General features: G+C 36.8%; 3 protein-coding genes across 4 annotated transcripts in view; 2 read left to right on the forward strand and 1 right to left on the reverse strand.

Annotated features, from left to right (window-relative positions):
• myo19 (myosin XIX) overlaps nucleotides 1-15,651 on the forward strand; it is a 39,195-nt gene extending 23,544 nt beyond the window's left edge. Inside the window, exons 18-23 of the mRNA XM_077222478.1 lie at nucleotides 2,063-2,142; nucleotides 5,299-5,456; nucleotides 7,773-7,902; nucleotides 11,031-11,116; nucleotides 12,041-12,373; nucleotides 14,090-15,651. Coding sequence (XP_077078593.1) covers nucleotides 2,063-2,142; nucleotides 5,299-5,456; nucleotides 7,773-7,902; nucleotides 11,031-11,116; nucleotides 12,041-12,373; nucleotides 14,090-14,203 — 901 coding nt within the window. The 3' untranslated portion in view covers nucleotides 14,204-15,651. The remainder of the gene's footprint in view (nucleotides 1-2,062; nucleotides 2,143-5,298; nucleotides 5,457-7,772; nucleotides 7,903-11,030; nucleotides 11,117-12,040; nucleotides 12,374-14,089) is intronic.
• znhit3 (zinc finger, HIT-type containing 3) lies at nucleotides 15,233-19,816 on the reverse strand. The gene is made up of 5 exons (XM_077223329.1): nucleotides 19,627-19,816; nucleotides 19,493-19,530; nucleotides 18,096-18,158; nucleotides 17,919-18,002; nucleotides 15,233-16,173 (listed from the first exon to the last, which is right to left on the reverse strand). Exons 1-5 carry the CDS (start codon nucleotides 19,692-19,694, stop codon nucleotides 15,980-15,982), a joined length of 447 nt encoding a protein of 148 aa, XP_077079444.1. The 5' UTR covers nucleotides 19,695-19,816; the 3' UTR covers nucleotides 15,233-15,979.
• An 11-nt stretch (nucleotides 19,817-19,827) lies between these two features.
• On the forward strand, nucleotides 19,828-26,998 carry c1qbp (complement component 1, q subcomponent binding protein). Of its 2 annotated transcripts, XM_077222940.1 has the most exons (6): nucleotides 19,828-20,181; nucleotides 21,770-21,920; nucleotides 22,564-22,651; nucleotides 24,981-25,076; nucleotides 25,149-25,274; nucleotides 26,655-26,998. In XM_077222940.1, the coding sequence occupies exons 1-6, from the start codon at nucleotides 19,947-19,949 to the stop codon at nucleotides 26,802-26,804; spliced, it is 846 nt and encodes a 281-aa protein (XP_077079055.1). In that variant the 5' UTR covers nucleotides 19,828-19,946; the 3' UTR covers nucleotides 26,805-26,998. The 2 variants fall into 2 exon arrangements, with proteins under 2 accessions (XP_077079055.1, XP_077079047.1); XM_077222932.1 differs by having other exon boundaries at nucleotides 24,981-25,274.
• The last annotated feature ends 727 nt before the right edge of the window (nucleotides 26,999-27,725 follow it).

Raw genomic sequence — 27,725 nt, forward strand, 5'->3', positions numbered from 1 at the left:
TCAAATGCAAATTCCATGTTTTTATCTGCTATAGAGCCTGAGAAATTAAGATTTTAGTAGGCTTTGACAAATTTTGACAAATATTTCTGGAAACCCTTAGGAGAGGGGGTTTACAGAAAAGTACTTAGGCATAAAAAGGCCTTTTTTAGCAGGCATTTTAGGCCTAAATGGGTTAAAAAAATGTACACATGTCCATAGAGGACAAACATGTCTGTGTCAAAAAACTGTCATAAAAATGTAAAGCTTGGGAGTAAAGACTTAAGTTTGGTCTCATTTTACGGAAGACCCTTGGCAGATTATTGTTGAAGTAAAATAAGTTTATAAAGTGAAACCAAATTTTTTTTATAGAGGTTTAAGTTTATTTATAAACATTTTTTATATAAATATATATTTTATAAAACATGATAAACTGCTTAAAAAAATCAAAGCCTTATATCTAAACAAGTTTAGCGAATTTGATATATCAAAAAAATAGTTTCAATCTAATTTTCCCCTTTAGATCCCAGCAAAACTCTATTTGTACACAGTGGTTGGATTTTTGATTTGGAGTTGAGTTTTTCTCTCAAATATTACAAACACACACACAATTTTTTTTATTTATACACATAGAAACCACACTCTGACATCCATACCAACACACCCACACAATTATAGCTGCATAATTTATCCAATTGGCTCTATAATATGCAGAAGCAGAAACAAGAATAAAGTGAGCATTTGTTTTATAGGCCAAACCTGAGAAAATGATACCATCTGGCAAAAAATAGTCAAAAATAGTTTTAATGGGAACATTTTTGTTCTTAAGGTCCTGGGTGGAACTATTTTCTGTTACTAGTGTAAAATAGATTTATTAAAGGGAATGGGGGTGAAATAGAAAAAATCCAATAAAAATACACACCTGTGCCAAAATACAGGTGAAACTCGAAAAATTTGAATATCGTGCAAAAGTTATATTTTTGATGATTATGGCTTACAGTTTATGAAAACCCAAATTCAAAATCTCAGAAAATTACATGAAAACAATAAAAAAAGGATTTTAAATACAGAAATGTCGGCCCTCTGAAAAGTATAATCATGTACATAGTTATATAATACTAAATATATTAGTTTCACCTATTAATTTGAATTACTGAAATACTTGAACTGTTGCACGATATTCTAATTTTTCGAGTTTCACCTGTATTTGCAGTTGGCATTAACACAGGAAAATGATCAAAAAAAATTCAAACAAATTAAAAAGGTGCAAAAGGTCACACAAGGGTTAAAAGGGAAGACTACTTCCAAGAATTAGTAACGTATTTTCCGGACTATAAGTCGCTCCGGAGTATAAGTCGCATCAGCCCAAAAATGCGTCATGACGAGGAAAAAAACATATATTAGTCGCACTGGACTATAAGTCGCATTTATTTAGAAATTTATTTAACAAAATCCAAGACCAAGAAAAAGTTATTTAAACAGACTTTAATTCATTAAAACAGAAGGCATTTAAGTTATTCAGCTACACACAATAGCACAAAGAACAACAGGCTGAATATGTGTCCGGTATGTTGTTAACGTAACACATCAACAGTTAGCTACACAATAGCATAAAGAACATACCTGAGAGGCTGAATAGGATCAAATAAAATAAAAAAAACATAACAAGAAAGCGAGTCCAACAGTTATCGGTAAAGCAATTTCACCAAGCTCCCGCGATCTTATTCCACATCACTGAAGAGAGTAAGTTCAGCGGTAAAACTAGCTGTAGTCTAGAGCGCATAGAGCGCTCTCTCGTGGTTGAGACGGTAATGTCACCCCCAATTTCGGCAAATGATGCATTCACGTCATACCACAAATACATCAAAAACTCACAAATAATAATCTGGGGCCGTCAGCGATCCTGTGACGAGTAAATCTTGGTAATTTTGATATATAAGTCGCACCTGACTATAAGTCGCAGGACCAGCCAAGGTATGAAAAAAAGTGCGACTTAAAGTCCGGAAAATACGATATATCTCATATCAGCTCAAGATTAGAGAATTCCCTTCAGTATGATCAAATTTCTTTTGTATTGTTTGTGCAGGATCCCGTACTGCAGTTTCCTCCACAGATACGGGCTGATCACAGACAACAGACTAGCAACGCAAATGAATGGAGAGAACAGTACGTTTAACACTAAGTGGACACAAAGTACTGTCTGCGTTCTTTTTCCCTCGTTAATTCCTGATTCTTGTCTTTTTTATTTCAGTATCCTCCTCTCATTTCTTCCTGTCTTGTTCTATGAACGCAGTCCTTAAAATAATGTGAATCTGAATTCTTCAGGTGAATTACTGCATGCTTATCTAGTGGATATTTTGCATGCAGTTGTGCACTTGCTTTACTTTTCTTCTTAATCTTAACTATCTCCTTCTTCTGTATGTTGAGTTTAAATCTTGGTGTAATCTGACTAATATCTTGTTTAGAAATAAATAGGTCTTTGTGGCTGAATTTATGTGGTTTTATATCACTGCTTGTGGGATGTGGTACAGACTTGTTCTAGCTCATCCTGTATGAATTAGCACATTAGTTGGTTAAAGAACAGTTCAAAATCTCAGATAAATCAAGTGTGCTCAATCCTGCTCCTGAAGATCCAGTTCTATTCAAACAGAGCTAAACCAATTAAGCAATTAAGCAAGTTATTTTGAAAATTACAGGTGTGTTGGTGCAGGATTGGAAGTAAAGGTGGATTTATTGGAACGAGACTGAACGTTTGCTCTAATAACTCACGCTACCAAGAGTCAACAACTAATCATGATGAATCAATATGGTGACAACTAGGGTTGGGCGGTATTTCGGTAATATCGTATACCGCGGGGTCTTAAAATAGCAACGGTATCAGTTTCAATACCGTCATTACCGGCACTTATATATAATAAATAAATATAATTTATTCAATGCCTAAAAATGCTTATGTAGTTGTCATCAAGTGACAGTGTGGAGGAGAGAGAGAGAGAGAAGGGAGAGGCAGTAAATACTGACGAGGCAATTTGTAAATGTTGCAATAAAAAAGGTGACCGCGAGAGGTGGAAACACCTCTAATCTAATGTCGCATCTCCGAAACAACCACCCCCCTCACTGCTGCGAAGATGCATTTTGCCCCGAGTTCATTAAATAAGCGCATTCGTTTATATTTGTTAAAATATTATAATGTTATTTTTTTTTACGTTGATAATGAAAACTGAACAGCACGAGTAAGATGGGATGCATCGGGAGTCAGACATTGACCACTTAATTAAGTTTCATTTTGTAAAAGGCCTTTCTTTAAAGTGAATTTCGTTTTGTATAAATTGTATCCTAATTTTGATATTTTTTTTTTTTATCAACCAATAATAAATAAGAATCAAATATAGCAGACAACATAATCATGACATGATCGTGCGCTGGCGTGCCGCGGTCACCTGCATTGAAATCTCATCATAAATTAACCGAAACTCAGTGTATGTCTCACAGACATGACAGAGAGGCTTATATCTAAATAAAGCTTGAAATTTCATTAAACGAAACAATTCAAAACGAAAAGAAATAGGCCACTCGCTGATTATTTAATCCATGATGTGCATTTCTCTCTATGCGCGTTCTATACGGAAATGGCGATCATCAAATTAAACGAAACTATTCCAAACGAAAAGAAATCGGCTAGCCTACTCTCTGATTATTTAATCCATGATGTGCATTTCTCTCTATCGTTCACTATGGAGATGGCGATTCGTCAATTTCTTTAAACGAAACAATTCAAAAGGAAAATAAATATAGGCAGCATACTCTCTGATTAATCCATGATGTGCATTTCTCTCTATACGCGCGTTCACCACGGAGATATCAGTCATCAATTTCTTTAAACGAAACAATTCAAAAGGAAAAGAAAAAGGGCTAGCCTATACCTTCTGATTATGTAATCCATGATTTGCATTTCTCTCTATATATGCGCGTCCACTAGGAGATGGTGATCGTCAACTTAATCTTTGCAGCACTGACAGAAAAGTTGTATTAATAAAAATCAATGGACGCGTGTCACCGGATTTACAAATGCACTTCTGGCTTGTTGCTTGTTAATTTAATTTAAATGAATTAATAAAATGAATACAATTGTCATAATTAAAATAATTAAATATTATTAATTGTCCCATTTTTGCTCATTTATAAATAGTATTTATATCTACCACCCCCTCAGCACCTGGGTTAAACAATTATTTGGCGCCACCATATTATAACGGCCCACATATTAAAAATAGTCGAGTCTAAATAGGGCTCCAGCTCATAATTACATTTAATGCCGTCAGCCGGGATCAGACACAACGTGCACGGGTTGGCCTTGATTTTTATTTTTTTTTGCCCGATCTGGTATTCAGTTTCTGAACGGTGTAGACACAAGCCAACAGTTTGGTGACGATGTCTGAGCCTTATGTCATCATTTTTAATTAGTCACGGTAATACCGTATACCCCGGTAAAATAGGGAGGAGGTTTGACGGTATCAAAATTTGGATACCGCCCAAGCCTAGTGACAACCCTAAAAAGGTTGTAATTTAGTTGCATGAAAGCAAGACACTACAGGTGAATAGGATAGAAATGATTAGAAATCACTGTACTTCCCCAGTTGATTTAATTTTGTTGACATTATTACAGCTAAGGTTTTTACAGAGGAGATTTTGGGTCTCTCTCTTTTTAACACCCTATAAATCAGAAAATACTGTCAACAGACAGATTTTTTTATTTTAATTTTTTTATATACAGTGATTTAGGACATAAAATGTTGTATAAATCAGGTGAATTAAATAAAACAAAAACCACTGTAAAGACCTTATGAATAGAATTACAATTTTAAAGTTTTTTGTATGTTAGTGCTGCAGACTCCGTTTGAGAAAATAGCCTTTAAAAAGATGTATTGTAATTGAAATCTACTGATGCAAATAGATAAAGTGTAATAAAATAATCACTTAAATGTGTATTTTGAATGTTTTTCTTTCCTCTAGTCTGAAAGAAGACACGTTACGGAAGTAAAATAGGCCAAAAATGTCTAATGCATGAAAAAAACTCATGTGTTTAATGTTGTTTATATATGTTGTTAATATGCTTCAAGACGAACCATGTGCAAATTCATGAGTCAGATTAATTTACATTCAAGCTATTTTAAGGCATGAAGAAATTATTTTCTCAGGAAAAAAGCATTTTTATGTAATTTTGTATGTTTTAAGGGATAAAATTATTGACTGCAGGGGGGCTTTAAAACACAAAAGAAGTATCATAAATGTGTATTTCTAAAGCTCAGCTCTCGCCCACAGGCCCTGAGATACACGATCAGGCTGTTCTGGGATCTGCTGTAAAGGATGTGGTCAATCTGGTCCTCAAGAGACACGTCCCAAACTCCACCCGCAGCCCTGATGACAACAACAACATGGTGCATTGTGGGATGACCAAAGTCTTTCTTACACAGTCCCTGGTAAAGCATGCACTCTGATGACTTTTGATTTTAACATGATTTGCAAAATGTTGAAACTCTTTGGCTCTGTTTCCACCCCGTCTTGGCTGATGCAATCACAAGCAATCAGATGTCATTTTACAGGGTTCCCTCGTGTCCTTGAAATCCTTGAAAGTTTGTGAATCTGATTTTTTTTTTTTCAAGGCCCCGGAAAGTTTTTGAAAATGAACATACATAGATACAGGTCCTTACATTTATTTTGTGCAAGAAGTTTTCTGGAAAAAAATCCATATTATTCCCTCCGGTCTGCTAATGTGTTATTTCACCAACACTTCGTGGCCTATGCATACTAGCTTCCTTGATTTATGTTAGTTACGCGCATTTACGCGTTAAGTGTTTCCCGCGTGATGTACTTTGCGTTGTACGTTACCATGACGTTCATGCATGCAAAAAACTACTACGATGGTACATTTCACAGACACACCGTGAAACATTGCAAAAATAGGCTGGTTACATGAGCGTAAGCTCTTTTCAATAAAATCCATACAAAAGTTAATATCAGATCATTTTAGAATACAGTATAGCAGGCATTCTCAACCCTGGTCCTCGAGGGACACTGACCTCCAGAGTTTAGCTTCCCTTATCCCTAATAGAGTGCGGATCGGTCCGAATTTTTTTGTCCGAGCCCGGCCCGCGTCCGACAGACCAGTAACCGAACCTGACCTGAGCCCGACAGGCATAAAGATATTTATGTCCGAGCCCGACCCGAGACCGACAGTAAAAAATCCCATTTTTTTCTCATACTAATGACACATGTGCGTTTGTTTGTGTGGAAAGCCTGCTTTTATTAAGCAACTGTTTGAAGACATTCGGAAATGTCAGCAGGATGAGTGCATCAGCGCGCACGGAGAAACAAGCGCACTTAACGCGGGCGCGCATGCACGTGTTTCGTTGTCACGGCTACATAAACAAATTTCCGCACACAGGAAGACAGATGTTATGGTAATATTTTACATGTATTTTAATAAAAAAAACGAACGTTTGCATCACGTGAAAGCATCAGGCACATTGGCTGCCAACATAATAAGCTGTTTTAAATTTAAAATGTTCAATGCCATATCGCGCTGATGTGACCGAGCCCGACCCGAACCCGAACATAATTTCTAAATATCTGTCCGAACCCGGCCCGGCCCGTCGGGTACCGACGGGTCCCGTCGGGCTCGGGTCGGGTATCCATCCTCTAATCCCTAAATCAAACACACCAGAGCCAGCTAATTAAGGCTTTCAGGATTACTGGAAAGCTACCGGCAGGTGAGTTTGATCAAGGTTGGACCTAAACTCTGCAGGACAGTTGCCCTCGAGGACCAGGGTTGAGAATGCCTGCAGTATAGGATGTACCGAATATTCTCCAGTTTCATGCAGAACAGAAATACAGATCTCTGTCATATGGCCAAAAATAAATAAAAAACTTTTTTGCATAGTTGTGTTTGACACATAAAAACTGTAACAACGTATCTTTGTTTCCAGTCAAGACTTAGAGAAACTTGTGCATGCTTTCATCACCAGTAGGGTGGACTATTGTAATGGACGCCTCAATGGCCTTCCCAAAAACACCATAAGACAGTTGCAGCTCATACAGAACGCTGAGCAGAACCAGAACATATGAACACATCACACCAGTCCTCAGGTCTTTACACTGGCTGCCAGTTACATTTAGGATTGATTTTAAAGTATTATTACTGGTATATAAATCATTCAATGGCCTAGGACCTCAATGCATTGCAGATATGCTCACTGAATATAAACCCAACAGATCACTCAGATCATTAGGATCACATCGGCTAGAAATACCAAGGGTTCACTCTAAGCGTGGCGTGTCTGCTTTCAGTTATTATGCCAGCCGCAGCTGGAACCAGCTTCCAGAAGAGATCAGATGTGCTCCTACAGTCACATTCAAATCCAGACTCAAAACACTTCTGTTTAGCTGTGCATTTACTGAATGAGCACTGTGCCACTGTTCGTCCGACTGTTTGTACTGCATTTAATTTTTTTATTCAAAACTGTTTTAATTACTCTGATTTCTTTTGATTATTTTAATTTATTCTAATGTAAAGCACTTTGAATTACCACTGTGTATGAAATGTGCTATATAAATAAACTTGCCTTGCCTTGCCTTACAAGGTAACACGATGTAACCTTGCTCTCACTTGAAATGTGTCCCCACATTAAGTCCTTGAATTTGAGGATATTGGACCTGGAAAGTCCTTGAAAGGTCCTTGAATTTGAAGTTAACCTTTTATCTTGATGTCAGTAGTTAATTCATCATGTGTTGTTCAGTTGGAGATGCTGGAGGATCACAGGAACAGGGTCCGCTCACAGAAAGCGTTCTGTATCCAGTGTTGCTGGCGCAGGTATCAGCAACATCGGCGCAACCTCAGGACACGCGCTGCCACCCGCATACAAGCAGGTTTGCATTTAACATCTTTTTTTGTGATTACAGGTTTACTGGTTGCATAACAGATGGGGGTGGGAATCTTTTGGCACCTCACGATTCGATTAAAAATCTATTCTTGATTTTTAATCAAATTTCACATTTATTTGTATAGCGCTTTTCACAATACACATCGTTAAAAAAGCAGCTTTACAGAAAATGCCGCATTAAAATTTAGAGTGATCTGTTGTCAGAGGTAACTAAGTTATGCATTATAGAAATGTACACATACAAAATCACAGTTAGCTAAAAATATATTAATTTAAACAATGTAATATTTAAAGGCAGAAATAATGAGCTCATTGAGGTAATGAATACTTGTACATAGTACATAGATATGTATATAGATTTGATTGTAGTTTACTGTTTTGTGTTTACTTTTCTTATTTGACTCCGGTAGATGGTTTAATAAGTCTAGAAGAAGAAAAAATCCTATTAAATTTAAATGTTCTTCCCATTTTAGTCCACCCAATATTATAAAACAAATGCCCTTTAGGCTGACTACAATCATTACACCGTCTTCTATAGTAAAGCAAGGCAGGCAATTTTATTTTATTTTATTTTTTATATTAAAAATTGGAACAAAGAAGCAAATTACAAACAATAGGACAAATACAATAGAAACAATATACAAATTAAAAAAACTTTAAGTTTTTCAGGGACAGTAGTATATCTTTGTTTAACAAGTAGTAAGAAATAGTACCGAAATTGAATATTCAAATGTAAAAATAAAACACTGTATAGTCTTCACTGTATGAATTAAATATAACTTGATTCATATTAAAGATAAAAAAGCGATTCATTCAAAAGCAGTAAGTGTTTTGTTTTGTTAACATTAAGGAAACGGATTGCCCCTTTAAGAATGAATGCGTGGATATAGTTACACATCCGATTTTCTCACATTTGTTTTTCGTTTGCGTAGGACATAACCGTTTCTGTTTACATTGAATACTCAATAGTCCACACAATGTGCATTTTGCATGTGTAGCTGTGAAAGAGAACTGAATTCGAGATCGCATGGCATGCATGTGAGAGGCGGCATCCGTGCATGTACTTCGGCTGTGAGTCCTTGTTCGCGGCTTATTGTGATTAACATCAATAACTTTAAGTAGCACTGCAATAAATGCAACACTTTAGAAAATCGATTTTTGAAATTTCTGAATTTATGGAAATCGGTAGTAGATAGAATCACGATTCATATAGGAATAGATTGTTTCCCACACCCATAATAACAGATAGGGCTCCATGATTTCGGAGGAACATCTTTAATTGCTATTTTTCTGACAAAAATTGTGAATGTGATTTAAAAATGTAAAAAAATCCAGATTTTTTGTTCTTATTTGAAGGGTGCACAGTTAAAAAAAGAAATATTTCCTTGTTAGCATGCAAAGCAATACTGCTAAAGTTGACGGAGGCTTCTTTTCCCACTCACATCCAGTGGATCAGAGATATAAAGTCTTGTCTTTGCCTTGAAAAGATCAGGTACTTGTTAAGAGGATAAGAAAAACATTCCTTAGTATCTGGCAGCCCTTCAGTCTAAATAACGGCCTATTATTGACTTGTATTTCTCTCTATTCAGCCCTAAATGGAGTTAATATATATATATTTTTTTTTTCCCCCTAGTGTGTATACTGTATATAGGTGAGTGTTTATGTGCTAAAGTAGACATCTGCTGTGTGTCTAGACACTGACACCTGATCACCTTCCTCCTGATTATCCCTTAAACCCAGAACAGATTCAGCTCACCTGAGCCAAACACCTACTTCTCTGAGATCAGTAAAGCCAAAGATAACGGAGTCACAGTATAATCCCTGGAAATAAAAGCCTGTCCCATAATCAGACCATGCCACACTAATGAATTCATAATACTTTCAACAATTTATAAATGTTTCAAATACAACAATAGGGCCTTATAAAATGATGTACATTGCCCCAAATTCTGTATTATTTCCCCCAAATTCTGTGTTGTCTTTTTTAATTCGTCTGGATTCCATGTTTTATGATTTAATACTAATGTAATGAAACTTTAAAGGCACAATTTATAACTTTTGACCCTCTGGCGTTTACTGTATGCATTTTGCAGAATAACATTGTTTTGGTTGTGCGGATGAATATGGTTATCCTACTGCTAATAAAACATTCAGTACTAGGCTAACGAGATATAACCAGTTTAGATAGAAAGGATCTCAAGCTGACTAGCTATCGCTTTACCCGTTAATAGACACGGTACTTCCTTGACAATAAAGTTTAATTTAAAATAGCTCGAGGTTCAAGCTTATTTGTTCATTAAATAGCTGGTATAATGCCCATTTCACAAGATGTAAAATAAGTCTCTGGTGTCCCCAGAGTGTGAATATGAAGTTTTTGCTCAAAATACCCCACAGATATTTCTATATAGCATGTTAATATTGTCACTTTTTGAGTGTGAGCAAAAACGCACAGTTTTTGTGTCCCTTTAAATGCAAATGAGATGCTGCTCCCGGCACAGGGGGCGGAGCTTCAACAACTCGTGTCCTTTTACCTCACACACACATGCACTGAAAATTTCAAAAACTTTTAGCTTTTTATATTCAAACCGGAGTCAGACAAAGATGGAGAGACTCAAGAAGAAGTGACAACATGTAGAAGCAACAGGACATTTCTGATTGGTTATTTGTTGAATTTATGTAGCTTATGTGTCTATCTTCTAGTCCTCGATTAGCATATTCTGTCATGATAATCTATAAATCGCGTTCACGGGGCGGGGGTTATGTAAATGTTAGGGTTGATGATGTCACTAACCCAAGAGGAATGTCCTGTAGTCTCTATCAGCCGTTTGTTATAGTCATTAAAAAGCAAATATCTCCCTTTGCTTTGAACTTTGAGCGTTTTGACTTTACAGATGTCGTTTATGCTCAAACAGCAACATTACACACTATGTAAAGTTAGAAAAGTTTCACCCCTTTAATGACGTCACCAGTGACTTGTCGACTCGACTTTGATCACATAAATATCGACTTTCAATAAAATCTGAAGTCGTTCAACCCCTAGGACAAATGGCTCTATCCAGTATTCGTATAGTATTATACAGTGTTTTTAACTCCCTTTATGTCTCTTTATCATAGGTTTGAGATCCTGGCGGGTCAGAAGTGAAATTAAGAAATGGCACAAAGCTGCAACGGTCATCCAAACCAAATGGAGGCGCTGGAGAGTAAGCATTGTGCTGGTTTTTAATTTGATTAGTAACAGTGTTTGGCAGGACTTGATTTTATCCATTGGGAATTGAATGTATTGTGCAGATTTTCCAAAAATTTTGGTGTGTTTAATGAATTATTTTGGATTCAATGTTTTATAATTTAAAGGGGTTATTTGATGCTATTTTAAGGAAAGCTCAGAGTGCTCTGATTGGCCAGCAGTTCTGCTCAGGAACAGCTTGATAAATCAATCTTAACCTCTGATTCCTAATTTCATCAGTTTTCGGAAGGCCAAACAAAGCGGTAATACTTTTGCGACATGATGACAACACTACAATTAATTGAAGCGTTGCCTGTATTTAGACTGTATTATGCTAATATTTCACATTGTGACGTAGACGATTAAGGAAGTAATATCTGGACTTTGCAGATCTTATACATGCGCAGAGGGCTGTGAAATGATTAATTGTCATTAATCGCATCCAAACGTTTGTTTGTCACATGCATGTATATATTTTAAAAAAAGTTTTATTTATATATAAAATATAAAATATTTATATATAATATATCAATATTTATACAGTATATATTCAGCAAATATTTTTATTAAATGTATACATGCATATATGTATTTAAGAAAAATGTGTTATTTATATATATAAAATATTTATAATATAATATATCAATATTTATACAGTATATACATGCAAATATTTCTTAAATGTATACATGCATGTGTGTATTTATATACAACATGATTATACACCGTGTACACACACATATTATGTAAACACACTTTTATATTGGATGCGATTAATCATTTCAGAAGAAAAACATTAAAAATCATTTTTATTTTTTGGCAAATAAAGTATGCAAACTAAATGTTCCTTGACTCATGTGTTGTTTTTGTGCTGTTTCATTTCTGCGTTCCCTCTCCATAGGCGTGGATGGATGCGTTAGCTGAGGCAGAGCTGGATGATGCTGAGGATTTCATGGAGGAAGAATCATGTGTGTTGCCGAAGCTGGATCCTCTTCTGAGGGAAAGAGGGTCAGTACAACTTGACAGCATCCAGGAGCCCGTCATGGTCCGAGCCTGGCCGATCGGGCTGGCGATCGCTTCTGCTCCCACCATCAGTGTGTCTCTGACGGCCACTGGTTTCCAGAGGATCATGTCCATGATGGCCTGTCTGAAGATCCCATTCAGACACGGTGAATACAAAGTAGAGACCAACCAGTGTGAACAGGGTGTGGCGTCTATCAGAGCTCAGCCACGGGTAAGAGACATTTCCAATATACTACGTGTATATGAGGGTAGATGTTTTGAGTGGCCTTGAATGATTCCTGTATAGATGCAGCTTAAAGTCCCCCTGTGGTTTTAATGTTGTTTATATGTCTGTGTTGTATTTAATATGATTTAAGACTTAAAACTGCAGTGAACCAAAGACAAAAACGTAGCTTAAGCTCATGTCTATGACATGCTGGCGATTACTACAGAAAATTAGTTTTGTTTGTAAAAGTCCCCCTGTAGTCAATAATAAAAAATCTTCATGCCTTAAAATAGCTTGACTGTAACTCGACACCCTTGCCTCATTTAGTATACACGGTTCTATGAATATGCAAATTAGCCCCGCCTCCACTCACTCACTCAGCTCAGAGATCCACTCGTTGACGATCACACGTTGATCTGATTGGTTACAAGGTAGTTTGTGACGTCAGAAACACCAGCGATTTCAAACCGTGTTTTTGAGACTGTCGTTGGTTCACTGCAGTTTTAAGCAGAAAATACTCAACAATGCTGTCGACTTATGAATTTACACATGGTTTGTCTTAAATCAAATTAAAAACGTATTTTAAAACCATGGTTGATTTTTAAATGTGCTTTATAAGTAAAATTTGATTTGTTTTGAATAAGATCGACTGAGCGCGTGCGATTACCTGCGTCTGTCTTTGAGGCCAAGTCATATATCTAGTGAGAAGGTTGCCGTGTCCGAGGAACGCGAAATATTTTTCGTATCATCCTTTTAACGTTTAAGGGTATTTACCGTGAATGCCGTTAGCGGCAGCGCTGGTCCGCATCCACAGCGCGAGGAAGCCGCGGGAAAATAAATCCACGAGTCGCACATTGAATCAATGCCATTGGTCTCTGCTAAGTGAAGCATCAGCTTTGCTGGTCAGCTGAGCCTTGAAAAGTGGAGCTCAAAGTTAAAAATAATTAATATCTTGTTTCATTACATCTGTCTTTTAATGAATCACCGTTCGTTGAATGAACGGTTTAACGACTCACTCAAAGACAGTCTGTTGCCGTAACGATGCGCTGAGACGCGGTTTAGTCTTGGTTACATTTAAAATGTCCTCGTTTTTGTGCATGCTGACCACATCGTAACACTTATTTAGTAACAAATAAATATAAATCAAAATAAATAAATGGCGATAATACCGCATATCGCGCTACTGAGCCACTCAAAATTACAACAAGGGAAATTCCTTCACCACGACACCCCATTTAATGATGCATTTAAAAGTTAATGGCCAAATGGATCTTTATAAAAGTCCACATTGTTATTCCAGATTAAATATAATGTTTATATAATAAACATTAAATAAATATTTTTCTATCAGGTTAAACTTTGAATAGTCACTCAACTTTATCTAAACCTCTCACCGTCGGTCGCGCATATCCGCCTTGTTTTGTAGTTTTTTAACACTTTACTCGTGTTTGTAGTTCCTCCTCCAAAGCACAATGGATTGTGGGTAATATTAGCCGTTATAGTGAGCACGGATCCACACTTCAGAAATAGCAGGTAACCTGGGAACTTCTGGCATACCCTTTTCAACACACTATGCTTTGGGACACTTATTTTAATCTCACACACTGTTTAGGATGGATAGTGTGTGGACATTGAGACGCAGGGCTTGACAGCAGAAAGGAAGTCCTAGTGAAGACAAAATAAAAGTCCTGCTTTAATTGCTTTTGCTGTTTGTTTTGACAGGGGTCCATTAAGATGCATCTGCAGAGATCTCCACTTCTCTACGCCGACAGGCACCCAGTGCACAAGGCCGATGTGGTGACCGGATTCAACCAGATCTTACTGGAGAAAACCTGACAGGACTTCTCATCATGCTGCTAAAAGCTTTCATGCAATCAGTGCACCTTTAAATACACTACATTAAGTGATATTAAACATTTAGCTGCCTTATTGTTAGTGAAATTCAGCGTTTAGTTGTATTTACTCTCAGCATGAAGCACAAGTGCCTTTTAATTCTCCTGCGTGTTTAATCAGTCCTGTAGAGCGCTTTATAACTATTACTTTAACAGAGCTTTTATTTTATAATAGCATTTTCTGTTATGATTTAAATAATGTTTCTTGTACAGCTAGAAAGTGATATTTATATGGTAAATATATAAAGTGATATATTTAATAGATAAGAATTTATTCATAATGTGCTGCTGATGTATCCCAAATTCTGGTATTTAATTTGATTTGTATTAAAATCCCCGTCATCAATAATTTTATCCGTTAAAACTCTTCTCTGATCACCAAAATGACATAATTTCTTCATGCCTTAAAATAGCTTGAATGTAACTCGACACCCTTGCTTCATTTAGTATACATGGATTAATGAATATGCTAATTAGCCCCGCCTCCTCTCACTCACACCAGCTCAGATTACCTTATCCACTGGGGGTCTTTAATATCAGTGAACAAACTGATAAAATAATGTTTTAAAGTGGCTATATGTAAGAATTTTCATGTATTAATCATTTTTATTGCCTATGTATGAACATCTTTTAACGAAACTTAAACACGAGACCTTCCCCAACTTCCTAGCTGATTTTTATGTTTAGGACTCAGGACTTTTTTGGCGGGAAAATGTATTTCCAAAGGTATTTCCAACTTCTTTTTACTTCTAAGTGAAGAACGAGTATATCGCGGTCTTGAATCACGTTCAGTCTCTTGTGCGTTACGTGATCTCGAGTGCAAAGCTGCAGTTGCAGTTCACTTAACGGCCAGCGGTGTCGCTAAAAACAAGTTTCTTAATTCTACATATAGCACCTTTAAATCATGTTACAATGATATTATTTAGAATAGAATAACTGAGATGATGGAGAACATTGTATTGATAAAGACAAGTTTTGTACACTTTGCATGATTTTTTTTTTTTATTCATTGCACAATGTAAGACATGAAACGCTACATGATGAAATACTGGGAAAAGCTGTCGTTTTGGCATTGCTGTCGATGCTCTTACCAAAGCAAACTGAATCAATGTACTATTTGCATATGTATTTGTGGTTCTTCATTTTGTCAGATTACTTGACAAACTGACTGCTCACGCACAACACAACATTCCTCCTTAAATCAAAGGTGTTTTTTGTCATGAAATATGTGCATTTATTACCAAAAATAATCAATATTTCTAATCTCAGGGCATTATTCAACAAAACATGTGACTATAATACAGGTATTCTTTGTTTGTGCTCAGGGACTGCTTTAACAAACCAATCAAACACTTTGTCAAACTTTAATTCAAATAAAAATCATTACAGATGTTCTGTTTTTGGCTTCTTTATGAACATTTATTAATTATAAAAGGCATGATGGCGTGTAATGGCTGCAGTATGGCATGCGTGACAACAAGGCTCAATAATATGTTGAGAAAACATGCATATTCAACAAATATTTCAAAATACTAAAGATTGAGAGCTATTTGAGTTTATTTGTCAGACATAAGTCTAAATTAGTCATCACTTCGATTGTTTGTATTCAAAAGACATTAGTTTAATACATTGTTACATAAACATTTGTGCACAAAAACCAGTGGACTGACTTGTTGCATGTTTTTCGTTAGGAATTGGTCCATGTGACAGTTCAATAAAATCAGTATTTGTCATCAACACTCCCTGTGTGTGTAGGTTCAATAATTTGTAAGCACCGATCCGCAAACTCCACGAACAGCGGCTCCTGCATGGCGTCTTTCATGGCTTTGGCTTTATTTTCAGCCGAGTCCACTGACATCATCAGCTGTCGGAGATGAGGATTCCTCAACAGACCCTTCAGCGCCTCTGAATCTCCTGTGTGAATGAAAAACATCTGTGAAACTGCCTCACAAACAGCACTGAAGACTGACATCATTTCTTATTACACGGCTCTGCGGAATACTGGATTCTGATTGGTCAATCACACCATTATTCCCAGATAACATAGCCTAGAAATCTAGACGCACCCTAGCGGCAGTAAAAATTGTCTTTATATTTATATATTAAACATTTTATATTTTATTTATAATCTTGATGTAGGTCTGGCTTGCCAGGCTACAGAAAACAAACACAGGCTCATCCGGGTCACTGAAGTCAGTGTTATACGCTTTCTAGGAACGTTTTTTCTTCGTGGAAGTTTTGCATCTGGAGAGCTAATAAAATATTAAAACTGAGTCTAATCAATATTTTGTGTACTGTTATCCAGTATTGTGGACTCGCTCTCTCTCGTTTCATACAAACGCAGCGGCTGCCATTTTGTGATTATTGTTTTGTTCACTGTTAGATTATGAGATACAAACAGGAACAATTTTAAAACAATTTAATCTGAAATCAATATCTCTTATTCCCATAATTGTTTATGTGGCGAAATTCTGTGTAATAAGTGGTATGACTATGCTGCAGGGCTTGACATTAACTTTTTGAGGCACTTGTCCTTCGGACAAGTAAATTTATGTTTCACTTGTCCATGCACAAAAGTCACTTGTCCGGGTAAAGATTTATAATTTTATCTAGGGCTGCACGATTTGGGGAAAATGTCATATTCCTATTATTGAGATCAATATTGCGGTTGTGATATGCGATTGCGATATAATAAACAAATGGTTTCATGAGTCAACTTGTTTGGTTCTAAACCAAATGCACACACAGATTAGTGATAATTCTGAAATTAGCAATAACAACTAAATGATTGATAACACCTATAATGATCAATAAGCCATTGATGTTTGGATAAAAATGAACTGTCTAACAGGTAGGACATATACAGAAATTGAATAAAGTTATCAAACAGTCTGCGCAGCATAAATTATATATAGACTACTCCTTATTAAAGCTACACAAGTTCTTTAGTCAAGAGCAGTGAGTAATTTTCTCTGTTCCCTTTGTTCTTTCATTAACTTTACTGACAGAACACTTTATTGGTAGCTGGCCCTTTAAGAGCAGCCGCTGTGGACAGAGACGCGGATCTCACACGCGCCTCATTCTCTCATGAGTCACAACTCTTTATGTCCATCATAAGACTGCTCTTGTGTTATGAAGATACTCAACAAATGACATTTTGGCTTAATTGTGTGTGTTGATGTTCGTTCAAGCGCGAAAGAGAACTGTATTCTGGCGCACGGTCTGTGCATGCGCATCATACTGGTGCGCGTCTTTCTGCGAGTCACATTCAGGACATTCACAGGCCATTCACATTCAGGACATGTCTTCGTTTCAAATCTGTAAAATTAAATCTGTAAAATAGACGTAACGAGTGGCACATAACGTGAAGTAACATGGCATTTTATTTTGTTTGAAATTTAACTTGTCCGGTCGGACAACTAATTTTCTCTTCTACTTGTCCTACAAAAAATCCACTTGTCCCGGACAAGCGGACAAGCCTTAATGTCGAGCCCTGATGCTGTATCTCTTAAATGTCCATCTAGTTTGAACTTGTTGCGCTAGCTTTGCGTTTAAAGACCTAATATAATATTTAAACTCAGATCAATATTTCCACGTCACCCTGACAGGGGTTTATTCTGCGATAACAACCGTCGGGATGCTTATTATCCCTTACATACCGAGCAGCTGAAGCTTCTGTAACGGCACTTTGTCAGTCTGACTGTCTTCATCAAGGAGATCCTCAACAATCCACGGCTGTTCGGCTGAAATCAAACACATTTACATCTTGATGCAAATGTAATATGGCTGTTGATTCTGGCATCTATAACACATGTGTGTGTGGATCACTCACTCACCGTTGCTCACTGGAGTCGGGCGACTGGAGGCTGGAACGGATTCTTTAATTGGGTGACATGAATCTATCAGAGTGAAAAGAAATAAAGGCTTACATTGTCTTGTTTTTATGTATAAGACACAAAATAACTAATAGTAACTAGATGAGTAACGTTTGAATGCAAACTTTTATGTTGGCTGAACAAAGCCAGGTCTGAAATTTTATAATAACTTCGAAAAGCTTAAAAGTTAAAAGGTTTTACTCAGAGAAAGAAATAAAAAATGTTATTGGCATGTTTTAACATGTTGCTAGCATGTTTTAACATGGTGCTGCTAACATGTTTTAATATATTGTTAGCATGTTAACAACCTGATTTAACACATTGTTAGCATGTTTAAGCGTTTTGCTGGCATAATTAAGATGTTGCTAACATGATTTTAATGTTGGTAACGTGATTTAACACATTGGTAACATGTTGATAGCATGATTTAGCACGATGCAAAAATTAGTTGGTGTGTTGTTAGAATTATAGTTAGCATTAGTCTTAAAGTAGTTTGAATGTAACTACACCGCCTCATTTAGTATACGCGGTTCTATGAATATGCAAATGAGCCCCGCCTCCACTCACTCAACTCAAAGATCCACTCGTTGACAATCAGGCGTTGATCTGATTGGTTACAATGTAGTTTGTGACGTCAGAAACACCAGCGATTTCAAACCGTGTTTTTGAGACTGTCTTTGGTTCACTGCAGTTTTAAGCAGAAAATACTCAACAATGCTGTCGACTTATGAATTTACACATGGTTTGTCTTAAAGCACATTAAAAACACCATATAGATAAACAACATTAAAAGCTGGATTTTCACCACAGGGGGACTTTAACACATCGCTATCATGTTTTAGTATGTTGTCCTAGGATAGTCATCAAGCTTTGCTACTACTGATATAGACAACTTAAGTTACAAAATAAGTTTTGACCCCCTCAATGAAAGCCTATGGGACTTTTCGTAGTTTTGATCGGCCGTTAACGAAAATCGTAAATCAGATCAGTGAGAAAAGATACAGCAACCAGAGTCAGAACAGTCTCAAGATCCGAATCGGTTTTAAAGCTCTAGGAGGAGATGTTTAAAATCTTTAAAGTCTCAGAAGAAGACTGAATAGAGAGTGGATCAGTATGTCAGCTTTCTCGAGCCAACATAATAATTTCTAACACCAATTGCATTTGTAGTAGCACTAGTATTATAATGTTAATACTAATAATAACGCATTGTTATTTTATTAAATTAATGACATATCAGTACAGCATAGCGCTTGCAACGCCAAGGGTTCGATTCCCATGGAACTGCAAGTCTTTTAGATAAAAGCATCTGCCAAATACGTAAATGTGAATATTTATAAATATAATATTCTTGGACGTACCATCATCTTTGTGTCTTTTAAAGCAACTCACTGAACAACTGGAAGAAAAAGAAAGGTGTTATTTAACAATTATTGTAGTATCTAAACAGGAAAAGTTATAGATATAAACAATCGAACATGAATCCATGACTTACTATCTGATTCTGCAGGCCGGACATCTGTATTTGGGAACATGTTCGCTGCAAACTCCACACAACTGCATGACTAATTTAGAAAATCGAACTCTTAAAACAAAATAAAACAACGTAGATGATGTTATGTAGCCTGTAGTTACTGGAACCACATGTTTGTGTTGTTGACAGCGTGTGGGACTTTTAACTCATTTCCTGTAGGGAACACTTCCGGTGTAGAGTGCTGAGGTCACGGTGTCCTTCCCCACGTGTGTGTGTGTGTGACTGTCAGTGTGATCAGCGGTCAGCAGCGCGAGCGAGCATCTCTCAGAAGAACCAAAGTCATGTTGAAGTCTGTGAGTCGCGCGGTTCAACTTGCGGCGCGTCTGTCTAGCAGGAGCTCTGCGTCCACGCGCGCGATCAGACCCGCGCCGCGTCTAAGCAGAACCTTCAGCCGGTCCATCTGGAGCCTGAGCGGCAGCAGCAGCGGCGCGTCGTCAGGGTCCAGGCCGAGGCTCCTAACTGCGACGCGAGCGTTGCCGACACTGTCCTGCGGCTGCGGGAGTCTGCACACCGAGGGTAAACGCTCCTTCACATAGACATAAACTAATATGAAGTGTTATGTAAAGGTCGTTTCTATGGTAGATGTTTTGAGGCTAACTCTAATGAGGCTACGTTTACTATACCTCTATGGTAGGTGTGTAGATGTGTAAACTTTTAATCTAGCTACTAATTGGTCAGAGAGGACTAAACCACAAAACAATTTCGTCAAATACGTCAATTGAAATAAAATAAAATATAAAAAAAATAAATTCAGCTAGTTTTTGTATTTCATATCTTACAACTCGAAAAAAAAATTCACAGAATTGTATAATATAAACTCGCAATTGCGTGTTATAAAGTCCGATATGAAAACTTAAAGTTCTGAGAAATTTTTTTTCCCTCAGAATTGAACTTTTCAGAATTTCAGAATTCTGCCTTTATAAAATTCAATTGTGAGTTTGTATCCCAATTCTACGTCAGAATGTGAGATATAAACAAAATCGAGAAATAGTCAGAATTGCGAGAAATAAAATTCAGAATTGCGAGATATAAGCTTACTGATTGCAAGCGCTTCTTCATATAGACTTAAACTACTAAAAAGTATTGTGGTAAAGGTCGTTTCTATGGTGGATGTGTTTAGGCTAACTCTAAAAATTTTACTTTTAATATAGCTACTAGTAAGAGAGGAGAAACAAGAACAATAGTACCAGGGTTATTTTAGTTAACCATACCATAAAACAATTTCGTCAAATACTTATAGTTGAAATATAATTTTAGAAACCTATTTCAGCTAGTAAGGTGACTTTTCTACAGAGCCCCTAAAGGGACATTTGCAAATATAGAAATCTACTGGCTTTCACGTAATTACGAGAAACTATCGCATACTCATGAGGAACTATTGCGATATTTTCTCGCAAGCACGTGAAAGTCTGTATATTTTTATTTTTGCAAAGGTCCCTTTAGGGGCTCCGTACTTTTCTCATTTTCATTATTTTAATGTGATGCACTTAATAAACATTATTAAAAACTATGGAAGCTTTGTTACAGAATGTGATATAGAGATATAAATAAATTTTGGAGAAATAGTCAGAATTCTGAGAAACAAACTCGCATTTTCAGTCAGAATTCTGAGATAAAAAGTCATAGTTGCGAGAAAAAAAGTCAGAATTGTGAAATATAAATTTGCAGTTGTGAGAAGAAATTTAGATTATAAAGTCGCAATTACCGTTTATCTTTTTTTTATTCTGTGGTGGAAACATGCTTCCATAATAAACACTAGAGATATAAAAAAACAAACGAATCTAACAAAAGTACTAACTGAAATTAAAATGAAAACAATCCCTAATGCAAAATTTTTCGTAAAAAGTTACAAGATTAATTGGATTATTCCAGGATATTAAAGGTGATGTCATATCTTGCAATATTTGCATACGTGTCATCAGAGTATTGTTGTGATGCTCTGATGACACATATGCAAATATTGCAGGATATGACATCAGGTGACCTTGAGATTGAATGACAGACGCCAGGAGACGAACGACAACACGTCACCTTAACCGACCAATGAGATCTCATTCATACTAGTGTTGTTAGTAAATCATGCATGTGTGTCTCTATTCTTCAGGCGATAAAGCGTTCGCAGAGTTTCTCGCTGATGAAATCAAAGAAGAAAAGAAGATCCAGAAGAACGCGAGTCTTCCTAAAATGTCCGGCGGGTGGGAGCTGGAACTGAACGGGACAGAAGCGAAACTCATCCGCATGCTGGCCGGAGAAAAGTACGAGTTCAGACAATCAGATTAATATGTTAATTCAAAGAAGTGTGTAATGTTGCTGTTTGAGCTTGAAAAAGGTTTCAAAGTCCTTCCAGTTCTTCTCTATATCAGTGTCAGTGTTTCTGAACTCCTGAAACGCCTCCATTGTAGTCTTGAATTTCTTCCGGGAACAAACACATCACAATATTCCTCATTTAAATAATTCATACGCAGAATAAAGGGGCGGGGCCTGGTTGAGTTAGTTAGTAGTGTGTTAAACTGGCGGTTATGGTAAGGGGCGGGACATTTCCCAAACACACTCGAAGCCCTTGACCAATCACAACACACTGCTCCAGTCGACCAATCCGAGCACAGTGTGTTTTTCAGAAGGAGGGGCTTCATAGAGACAGGAAGTAAACAGAGCGTTACTGACAGACTGGGAAGAGAGGAGCCGCAACAATGGAGAATATGAGGAAAATAATCAACATTCAAGCAGGGAAACCTGTTCTAGTAGAGCCTGAAAACAAGACTTTAAAAAAAAAGGCACAATAGATTCTCTTAAATGCATTGAGCAGATTTATAAAGTGTCATCTGTAGAGCTTTTATGATTGTTCGTATACTCCGCTGTAATAATACATCACGTGTGATGTTTGTGTGTGTTTGACAGAGTCACCATCACGTTTAATGTGAACAACAGCATCCCGCCACAGCTGGAGGAAGAGCCCGAACAAACGCAGAAGGGTCAGGAGGAAGAGGTATCGTCACGTTCCTGCAGTAAAGCACTGCGGTTATTGTGTGACAGCCAGTGAAACTGAGACAACTAGCTACTTAAGTTCCTTAAACTGTTCAAGTCGTTGCCATTTTAATTCTTGTTATGTGCATAAAGAAACTCAGAATTGCGAGGTAAAAAGTCGCAATTGCGTAAAGAAAGCCAGAATTGCGAGGTAAAAAGTCACCATTGCGTAAAGAAAGCCAGAATTGCGAGGTAAAAAGTCACCATTTCGTAAAGAAAGCCAGAATTGCGAGGTAAAAAGTCACCATTGCTTAAAGAAAGCCAGAATTGCGAGGTAAAAAGTCGCAATTGCGTAAAGAAAGCCAGAATTGCGAGGTAAAAAGTCACCATTGCGTAAAGAAACCCAGAATTGCGAGGTAAAAAGTCGCAATTTCGTAAAGAAAGCCAGAATTGCGAGGTAAAAAGTCACCATTGCGTAAAGAAAGCCAGAATTGCGTGGTAAAAAGTCACCATTGCGTAAAGAAAGCCAGAATTGCGAGGTAAAAAGTCACCATTGCATAAAGAGAGTCAGAATTGCGAGGTAAAAAGTCGCCATTGCATAAAGAAAGTCAGAATTGCGAGGTAAAAAGTCGCCATTGCATAAAGAAAGTCAGAATTGCGAGGTAAAAAGTCGCAATTGCGTAAAGAAAGCCAGAATTGCGAGGTAAAAAGTCACCATTGCATAAAGAAAGTCAGAATTGCGAGGTAAAAAGTCGCCATTGCATAAAGAAAGTCAGAATTGCGAGGTAAAAAGTCGCCATTGCATAAAGAAAGTCAGAATTGCGAGGTAAAAAGTCGCCATTGCGTAAAGAAAGCCAGAATTGCGAGGTAAAAAGTCACCATTGCGTAAAGAAAGCCAGAATTGCGAGGTAAAAAGTCGCCATTGCATAAAGAAAGTCAGAATTGCGAGGTAAAAAGTCGCCATTGCATAAAGAAACCCAGAATTGCGAGGTAAAAAGTCGCAATTGCGTAAAGAAAGCCAGAATTGCGTGGTAAAAAGTCACCATTGCGTAAAGAAAGCCAGAATTGCGTGGTAAAAAGTCACCATTGCGTAAAGAAAGCCAGAATTGCGAGGTAAAAAGTCGCCATTGCATAAAGAAAGTCAGAATTGCAGGTAAAAAGTCGCCATTGCGTAAAGAAAGTCAGAATTGCGAGGTAAAAAGTCGCAATTGCGTAAAGAAAGCCAGAATTGCGAGGTAAAAAGTCACCATTGCATAAAGAAAGTCAGAATTGCGAGGTAAAAAGTCGCCATTGCATAAAGAAAGTCAGAATTGCGAGGTAAAAAGTCGCCATTGCATAAAGAAAGCCAGAATTGCGAGGTAAAAAGTCACCATTGCGTAAAGAAAGCCAGAATTGCGAGGTAAAAAGTAACCATTGCATAAAGAAAGCCAGAATTGCGAGGTAAAAAGTCGCAATTGCGTAAAGAAAGCCAGAATTGCGAGGTAAAAAGTCACCATTGCGTAAAGAAAGCCAGAATTGCGAGGTAAAAAGTAACCATTGCATAAAGAAAGCCAGAATTGCGAGGTAAAAAGTCGCAATTGCGTAAAGAAAGCCAGAATTGCGAGGTAAAAAGTCACCATTGCGTAAAGAAAGCCAGAATTGCGAGGTAAAAAGTAACCATTGCATAAAGAAAGCCAGAATTGCGAGGTAAAAAGTCGCAATTGCGTAAAGAAAGTCAGAATTGCGAGGTAAAAAGTCACCATTGCATAAAGAAACTCAAAATTGCGTGGTAAAAAGTCGCAATTGGGTGAAGAAAGTCAGAATTGCGAGGCAAAAAGTTGCAATTGCAGAAAAAAGTCAGAATTGTGAGATGCAGAAAGTCAGAATCACAATTCTAAGAAAACTGTCAGCATTGTGAGGTAAAAAATCGCAATTGCGAGAAAAGTCTAAATTCAGAATTGTAAAATATAAACTCGCAGCTGTGAAAAAAATGTCAGAAGCGCAATTCTAAGAAAAGTCAGAATTGCAAGAAAAAAAATTTATAATTTTTTTTTTCTTTTACTCCCAATTTTTTGCCTGATATAATATTTTACAGCTTGGCATAACTATAAAAATGTATATTCAGTATTACAATGCCCACGGAGTTAATTTCCATATTCTAGAAATCACACTTTTAAAATCCAGCTACTGGCTGGAAGAGAGTTGTTGAGGGGGTGAATTAAAATCAGAAATTATATCTTGATTTTCAGTTGTTTTAGATGATTTGAATGCTTGTTTTGTCTTATTTCAGAGTTTGAGACACTGCTTTAAAGACGTTGCAGAATTAAGCGACTCGACTAGCTTGTTTTTGATGCATCTTTCCTGTGTTTTAGCCTGACATCGTCTCGACGCCCAATTTTGTGGTTGAGGTGACCAAACAGGGCGCAAAGAATTCACTAGTGTTTGACTGTCATTTCCCCGAGGATGAGGTGGGTTTTATTCCTCTTGTTGTTGGTGTGACTGTGAAGGTCCATTTCTCATTTCTTCTGATCTCTGCACAGACCAGTCATGGTGAGGGCGAGGAGGAGAGCGACATCTTCTCCATCCGAGAGGTCAGTTTCCAGCCCGAGGGCGACTCCGATTGGAAGGAGACCAGTTACACGCTCAACACAGACTCTCTGGACTGGGTTAGTCAAGTCTTCATTTCTCTAACGCTTCATACACTGCAGATCGTTTCTGAAAATAACAGTTCTTTAGATATGAAACAAATACAGTTTCAGCTGTAAAGCAGCTCTAGTGTAATTATTCAGTTCAATAACACTTGCAAAGCTCATCAATTTGGATTTCTGTCATGTTCTTTCACTCCACTAGAGGGCGCATGATGTATTTATGTTGTCAAGTTGGCACAGAGTTGACCAAACAAACTTCACTTATTGTGATGAAATAGTGCATTAGTGCCTGCCCACTTTATTTTTCCCATAGGGATTTAAAAAAAATGTATTCGTTAAAGTGTTATAAGCCATGAACCAAACGGATCAGCTCTGAGGAGAATCAAAACTTTGATGTGAAACAAAAAGTTTTAAAAAAATCTGACAAAAACTCAATTTTCAGACTGTGTATTTACAGCTTTAGTGAAGAAACTACAATCCCATGAATCACTTTGAACAGCATTAGAAATGAAGAAATATAAAACTACTCATTTACAAATGTTGTTTTTTATATATAAACAATGTATTTTAAGTTTATTGCAAAATATGTATGTATATATATATATATAACAACATTTCAGTATTTTGAGAGCGTAGAGAGATTGACTGGATTATGCATTCGCAGTGCTTCATAGGAGTGGGCGGAGTTATTTAGCTAGTTTCAATTCTGATTGGTTGAATTTTCTGCAGAGCATCATGGGTAATGTAGTTTTTCCACCACAAATTCAATTTGTAGCAGAAAAAACATGTACACTTCAACAGTTTATTAGTTCTCGTTAAAAATAATTTTTAACTCCCAGAACCCAACTGTTATTAACTGGATTTTGTAAAGTGCATAACTTAGCTTTTTTGGTTGTTGTTTTTGACCAAAGAAACAGACAATAAATGGATTGGAATATTTACCTTGTACAAGGGTATGGATATCGCATTATATATTTAATCTGTTTATGAAACGAACACATCATAACCAGCGATCTAAAAATAAGACACACAGCTACACGTACTTACAAACATAGCGCGCAAAATAATGACACTACGTGTAGCTGTGAATTCCTATTTTTAGATCGCTGGTTTTGTTTCATAAACAGAGTGAATATAAAATGCAATATCACACCTTTGTACAAAGGTAGATATTCCACTCCATTTACTAGTTTCTTTGGCAGACCGCTATCAACAGCTATAGAAAGATAATCCATGATGTAAAAATAGGACGAATTCACGACTACACGTAGTGTTATAATTCAGCGCACAAAACAGCGATAGTAAGTAAAATAGAGGATAGCAACATAATCCATGCAAGTTCTCAGATGATCACTGGCCGATCATATAAACGCACGCCTGTGACCTCTGACCCCGCAGGCCCTGTATGATCATCTGATGGACTTCCTAGCGGACCGCGGCGTGGACAACACGTTTGCGGACGAGCTGATGGAGATGAGCACGGCGCTGGAGCATCAGGAGTACATCAAGTTCCTGGACGATCTCAGCACTTTCGTCAAATGCAAATAATCTGTGCGGTCGCGATGAATCCCAAACTCTGAGATGCTTCAGTGACAGAATGAAGATGAAGGCAGAACAGTTTTGTATTTAATTTTGTATCATTTTTTTCAAGTTATGTGCACACCGGTTCAAATGTCAGATGGCTTTACAGGTCGAGAATGTGAACTAAACATCTGTGAGAAATAAAACTGAGGGGAAATATTGAGGCGTTTGTCCTGCTTTACTTTCAATATAAGTGTTGCTAAAAGGCAAAAAAATTGATTCTCAGATTAATGTAATTGTTTGTAGTATACGGGTGAAATTAGAATATCGTGCAACTGTTCATGTATTTCAGTAATTCAAATTACAAGGTGATACTAATATATTTAGTGTATATAACTATATACATATGCATGATTATACTTTTCAGAGGGCCGACATTTCTGTATTTAAAATCTTTTTTTTATTGATTTCATTTAATATTCTAATTTTCTGAGATTTTGAATTTGGGGTTTTCATAAGCCATAATCATCAAAATTATAACTTTTGCATGATATTCTAATTTTTCGAGTTTCATATGGATAGATGTTCAGAGTTAATTTGACTTATTGAAGAGTGACATTTACATTTATGCATTTAGCAGATGCTTTTATCCAAAGGAAAAAGTAATGAATTTAAAAAAACCAACAATATTAGTAATATTCAGCGCCAGGTTTATTAGACAACTAGATTAGGAGAAATCGGCACGAAACAAGCGGGACTTCCTGTGACTAAACATTGAAAGATGTTACAGTTATTATTTTTCATGTTTCAGAAAGGACACATATAGACTCTGAGCCATTGATAAAGTCATAGAAATATTTTGTAAACTTGTTGAATTTGCTTGCAATGTATAACAGGATCAATCTCACAAAAACATGTTCTTATTTCACCCCCAAAAATAAAAAGATG

Source organism: Siphateles boraxobius, unplaced genomic scaffold, assembly GCF_051911475.1.
Source record: "Siphateles boraxobius isolate OS27281-9 unplaced genomic scaffold, OSU_SipBor_1 120, whole genome shotgun sequence".
Lineage (NCBI taxonomy): Eukaryota > Metazoa > Chordata > Actinopteri > Cypriniformes > Leuciscidae > Siphateles > Siphateles boraxobius.